This window comes from Cricetulus griseus, unplaced genomic scaffold (assembly GCF_003668045.3).
Source record: "Cricetulus griseus strain 17A/GY unplaced genomic scaffold, alternate assembly CriGri-PICRH-1.0 unplaced_scaffold_444, whole genome shotgun sequence".
Lineage (NCBI taxonomy): Eukaryota > Metazoa > Chordata > Mammalia > Rodentia > Cricetidae > Cricetulus > Cricetulus griseus.
In genome coordinates, this window is record NW_023277191.1 from 1 (window position 1) to 6,241 (window position 6,241).

General features: G+C 40.3%; 1 protein-coding gene across 1 annotated transcript; it reads right to left on the reverse strand.

Annotated features, from left to right (window-relative positions):
• Positions 1-3,389: 3,389 nt before the first annotated feature.
• LOC100771862 (GTPase ERas) lies at positions 3,390-4,082 on the reverse strand. Its single transcript, XM_027433820.2, has one exon. The coding sequence runs from the start codon at positions 4,080-4,082 to the stop codon at positions 3,390-3,392; it is 693 nt and encodes a 230-aa protein (XP_027289621.1).
• Positions 4,083-6,241: the final 2,159 nt, after the last annotated feature.

A 6,241-nucleotide genomic window follows, 5' to 3' on the forward strand; every position in this document is an offset into this window, starting at 1 on the left:
TCATGTACATTGACACCACATGGGGAATCTGTCCTATCTGTCTACACAACACCATGCACACCTGAGAAACTTCTGCAGATCAGAAATTCCTTTTGTTCCCTGGAACTCAACTTTCCCAAATCACACCATTGTAGCTGGTGGTAGCAGAAAGTTAAAGCACTCTGATCATGTATTGCTGAAGGAAGAACCCCATCACCTCAGTAGGACCCATATGGCATTAATTCTGTGGATCCTGTAAATGGTTTCCCCAAGTGTGGTGGTATCTTGGTTGTGCTTTAACAATTGAATCTTTCCAGGTGGTAGTGGCACAAGCCTTTAATCCCAGCACAGGAGAGGCAGAGGCAGGTGGATCTCTGTGACTTCCTGAAATTCCATTTCAGGCCCCAAAGGTACAGAGAGAAACCCTGTCTCAAAAACAAAAACAAACAAAAAGCCAACTGTAAGGAGCCACCCTAGCCCTGCCCCTGGGAACCTTCACAGGTGCCAAATGTACTGAGGACTCGCTCATGAGGGCAAGGTGAAGGGAAATCTGGGGTAAGGGAAGGTTTTTAAGGGCTGCACATGGAGACCCCGGCTCTCTCTTCTGCTCCCCTGGCTACCTGCGCTGATTCCAGCTCCCTCCCTCTGGCTTGATTGGTGTATCTCAATAAAGAAAACATTGGCACTATCAGAGGCAGTGGACTGATCACTCCACAGCCAACTAAAAACAAACAAACAAACAAAAATAAACAAACAAAAAATATTGCCTGAAGACCAGAGTGGAGACAGGCAGTATTTAGCCATACAGGCCAGGCCATGGTGGATCATAACTTTAATCTCAACACTTGTAAATCAGAGGCAGATGGATCTAAGACCAATTAGAATTAGTGCTACAATCTCCAGTGTAGAGTAGGGTGCCATAGCTAAACTGTGCTGTAGAAGAGTAGAATTGATGGTAACAGAATTGATGGTGTAAGGATTTACCATTTACCAAGTTTATTGCTATATTTTGTATGTTGGTACATGAGAGAATGCTTCCTGTATGTATACAGCCTATGGAATGTAAATAATTATTAGCTGCTTGAGGTATCTGAGGTCTGATCATTCCAAAAAGAAGATATGCTGAGCCATCTGCCAAGATCCAAAATATGTTTTATTTGATAACCCTTTCACAGATTAATAACAAAACTTGAATGTAAAAAAGTAAATGTGTGTCATTTGTTATATGATGCATCATAAATATGGAAAATTTGCAGCATAAAATGACAATGCTCCACAATTTATAACAAAATGCTGATTACAAAGCTACATTCAGAAAATATTAAATACAATAAAAAGCTACATTCACAGTGGAAAAACCATAATTTTTAATGTGATTATGAAAACTTCGTACACAGGTTGACATAATATTACATTTGTAATTGCCACAATGCTACAATAATCAAAATATGTGCTATATTTGTAAAAGAATAAAGGTGGAGAGAAAAAGCCAAAAACAGAGGCTAGAAAATATAGTCAACTATTAATCAAAAGAAGAACAGAAACTTATCCAGGAAAGTGTGATCTTGAAAAATGTTATCTAAATACCTATGAATCTAGGTTTACAGAGATTAAATAAACACAGACTTCAAAACTCCAATGAAATTAACTCAAAGTGAATCTTAAACTGTTGTTTCTGACCATACAGCTACTGATATTTTTCTAAAGTCAGAAGCCCCATGTACAAGAGCTCTCTATATAAAGGAGATTTCTTGCTATGGTGCTGCAGCACTTTATGCCTCTTGTGGTCTCACGTAAACCCAGCCCATTGATGCCCAAACTCAAAGCAACATGGAAGAATAAATTAATATCTTCTTCTGGCCACATGGATTAGGGACCAAGATGTGGATGCTGCCTAAACTTCCTGCCCAACAGCATGCATACCTGAGAAATCTCTAAAGAACCTTCTATGTCACCTGCAACTAAATTCTACTGAATCAGACTGTTGTAGTTGGTGTACTAGAAACTAAATAACATTCTAATCATGTATGGAGGAAATACGATAGATTTCACTATCTTTCTACCATTTTGTTAACTATTTGTTATTTTTAAGGCAAACCTGGAAGTGGAATGCAATATTCAGGAATTCTATTAATGAGACTGTCAGTTTTCCAATCAGTGTTCCCACTGCACACCAAACAAAGTGCCTGTGTGTGCACAGTGGACAGTGATATTACAAGAATCATATCCTCCATTGCCAGCATTGCAGATTCTCATTATATCCAAGAAATCTATACACAGGGAGGCCCAGGAGACAAGGACAACTACCACAGTTACCACATGGTGGAAAAGAAACACAGTCTGTCTCATGGTCCATGCAAATCTCAGCAAAAATGACAGCTCAGCAGACCTGCTCTGAACAACCTACACTCACTACATTATAGCTTGTTTCTCCTTACAATTCCCTAGAGCAGAAGGAGAGGAGAATCCTAGAAAGAAACTGCAACCTACCTGCCACATGGTTGCTAAGCTGTACCAGAGTCCATCATTGGCTGGACCACCCTCTGGGCCTAGAATATTAGTAGGCTCCTACTAGGTGATCAGAGATCAAATAACCCAGATAGCACAGGCCTTCCAGCTCTGCTCTTCCCACCCAGAAGACAATCACCTAGGCAAGAAAGTGTGTATTGTATTAGACATTCTTCCACTTTCCTGGAACACATCCTGCTCCTCATGCAGAGCACAGGGTTCTCTCTGTGCACATTCAGTTATACACTCAATGTACAGTGTCACCAACCCTTGACCTCATTGATGGGAAATACTGCTGCCAAATGTGTGTCACATTCAAACAGTAACTGTTGTTACAGTGTAATTGTTGTTTAAGAAAAACAGATCATGAATTAGAAAACAGTGAGCAGTCATGGTAGGGCTTGGGAACAGCAAATTGAATGAGGATAAGTTGTAGATATGATAGAAAAAATTACTTTGAAAAGTTGAAAAGAGCTTTATGGCCATGTGCTCCAGAAGAGAGTAGGGATTCATCTTGGAACACATCAAGGATTTCCCAAATCTTTTCTTTCAGACTTATATCTAAACCCATAAATATTATTGTCCTCTTAGGCAGGACACATTTTACCCAGATTTTTTTTTCATTTAGCTTTTGTAACTATAGCAATTTGCTTTCAAGATAAAGTCTGTCCTTTATCCAGTTTCTTTTTTTTTCAGTATGAACAACATTTTTCAATTTTGCATAGAGCTTCATAGAGATCAGCCAATGCTGGAAACCCCATTGTTACCACCTAACTCCTCACCAAATGAGAATGAAAAGGTGTCCATGGCAACTTATTTGGTGGGTGAGGGGACTCTCATGCCAAGGGAATTGTCATCTTGACATGACATGAGAGAAGGGTCAATTTGCTTGACTAAGATCTTCAGGCTACAGAGCAGCCACAGCTACACATGGCTTTGTGTTGTTGGGTCTTTTCCATGCTTGACTCAACCACAGACTCCTGGGCCCTCTGAATCTCATGGACAAGCAGAGCAAATGCTTCCTCTACACCTTGTCGTGTCTTGGCTGAGGTCTTGATGAAGGGGGCTCCCCACTTATGAGTCAGGATTGCTGCATCAGTTTGAGCCTCTCCAGCAGCAGTCACTAGGTCACATTTGTTGCCCACAAGTACCAGGGGCAAGGGCTGCTTCTGTTGCAGGCTCCAGGTAGACCATATCTGCTGCAGCTGGTCCAGAGATGAGGGGTCATCAAGAGCAAAGACACCCAGCACACCATCACCAGCTGCTAAGCACTGGTCTCGCAAGTCCCTGTAGATATCCTGCCCTGCTGTGTCCAGCACATTCAGAATGTAGCCACTTTTGTCCAGGGCCACCTCCTTCCAGTAGGAATCCTGGATAGTGGGGTCATGTTCTTCCACGAAGCATTGGTGGGTCATCTGGATAGCGAGAGCACTTTTACCAACACCACTTGCACCTAACACTACTATCTTGTATTTAGGAAGCTTTCTGCCAGAATCTTTGCATTTTGCCCAACCATCATTGCTTTCCTTTGGGTATCTGGTGCACTGTGTGTTAAGGCGCAGGTCCAAGATGCTAGACTTTGTTGGCAATGCCATTTCCCAACAGTCAGTTCAAGGAAGAGATGTAAACAACTGGCAATGTATTCCTGGTTAGGGGCTCTGCTGAATGGCTGCACGTGGCTCTCTATCCAGTTTCTTGATTGCTCTCATCTGTAGACCCCAAGAAATTCACAATTAGGAAAACCATGGATCACCTAGAATTGATTAACGAATTTCACATTTGCTTATCTCAACTACTGTTGAAGGAGGAAATCTCAACCTCCATCCTGCCTCTCCCTTTCTGCACTGTGACTCCACCAGTTTCAAAGTTGGTCAATGAACTCAATTCTTGCACACGTCCATCTTTATCCATAAGTCCCCAGTAAAAATCAGAAAGCCTGGAGTTCATGGATTAACTGGTTTATTTTTCCTTCTCACAGAGTACTAAAGGCCCAGACTGGAAGGAGCTGCAGGATTGTCTTCCCAGCCCTGGCCAGGAGAAGCAGGATTAGGTGTCCAATGAAATCTCAGTGACACAGCATGAGGCAAGCCTGGGCTACAGATACTTTGCTCTACACAGAAATCAATAATATAGGATCACTGGAGAGAAAAGCAATGAAACTACTAAAAACCTAGAAACATTGGAGAACAGGAATAAATAGTGATAAAAGCAGCAATACACTTAAAGAAAACATTTAAAAAGATAGCAGTAAGTGTTTTTTAATGAAAATAATGTATTTTTAATATTTCAAAAACATAGGCTGGGCAGTGGTGGCCCATAACTTTAATCCCAGCACTTAGCAGGCTGGAACTTTGTCAAGCAGCAATGTCCACGTTGTGGTCCATGCCATTTTTTATCAACATAGCTTCTCATGCTATCTATCTATCTATCTATCTATCTATCTATCTATCTATCTATCTATCTATCTATCTCTATCTATCTATTTATCTCTCTATGTATCTATAGATACATAAGTAATTAATATTTGTAATTCCATGCTTCTTTATGTCCCCATGGGACACTTCCTCTGCAAAGGGGGATTATTCAGAGAAGCTATACAATATCACGACAAGGAAATTTATTAAAAAAAACTTTCTGTTATTTCTGAGTGTGTGTAAAGTGATTGCATGTTTTTGGACCATGACAGTTATGTGGAGACCAGCAGTCTACTTCATGGAGTGTATTTGGCTGCAACTCATGAAACAGTAGACCCATAATTTTTTTTTTTTTAGTTTTTGAGGTAGGGTTTCTCTGTATTGCTTTGAAGGTTGTCCTGGAACTTGCTCTGTAGACCAGGCTGGCCTTGAATTCACAGAGATCCACCTACATCAGCCTCCCGAGTGCTGGGATTAAAGGTGTGTGCCAGCATTGTGTGGTGACCCATAAAATTCTAATTTCCCTGGGAATCTCTGTGGGTAAAGACTTTAGTCTTCCAAATGAGAATGTCTACATTGTAGAAAGATTTACTTCTCACTTGACATCCTCACAGGAGAAACAGGAACTGAGAATGTGGGAATGGTTTAGAGATGAGGAAAATCCATTTTTTGCCTTCATTAGAAAATTTAATTTTGCATTTTTTCCTTCAGTTTAAGCTTGTTAGGACCCAAGGAATGGATTTACTGTGAATTTTCTTTATCATTCCTAATTACTCAAACTGAACAAATATATTTTAAATTCTTTTCAATTTTGTCTTTATGCCTTTCATATTATTTTTTCTCTTGCTCTTAAGAGAGTTATTACTGTGACTCCCTGTCTTACCAATAAATCACACTATAGACCTTGCTATGCTTGGACATCAGAGATATCTGTCCATCTTGACTACAGAGTACCTGCATTATAGTTGGACATGCCACGAGATAAATTTCTTTATTTGAGTGGCTTGATGAGTTTCTTCATTTGATTTGTTGAGGATGAGTGATTGAGCCTTGCTTGTTAGGGGAGCCAGAACACAGGCTCTGGTTATAACTCCAGTAACTGAAGAAGGTACTCCTGAAATGCAGCCTTTCTGCCTTAAAGTCCACTGTATTTCAACTATGAGAAATTATTTTTCCTTATCATTGAATCTGTTGTAAATCATCAAAGGACTTGGGAAGAGTTGTGCCTTATTGTGTAGGTGGTGAAAACCCAGGCTCACAGAGATAATTCAATTTTGATTATACTTAAGTACAACTCCTCATATTACTCATCCCATCTTTCTAACGCCTCACTAAGTGAA

What these genes read in the sequence shown, in the direction of transcription:
- LOC100771862 (XM_027433820.2), bottom strand. Translation starts at nt 4,082, where the DNA reads ATGGCATTGCCAACAAAGTCTAGCATCTTGGACCTGCGCCTTAACACA.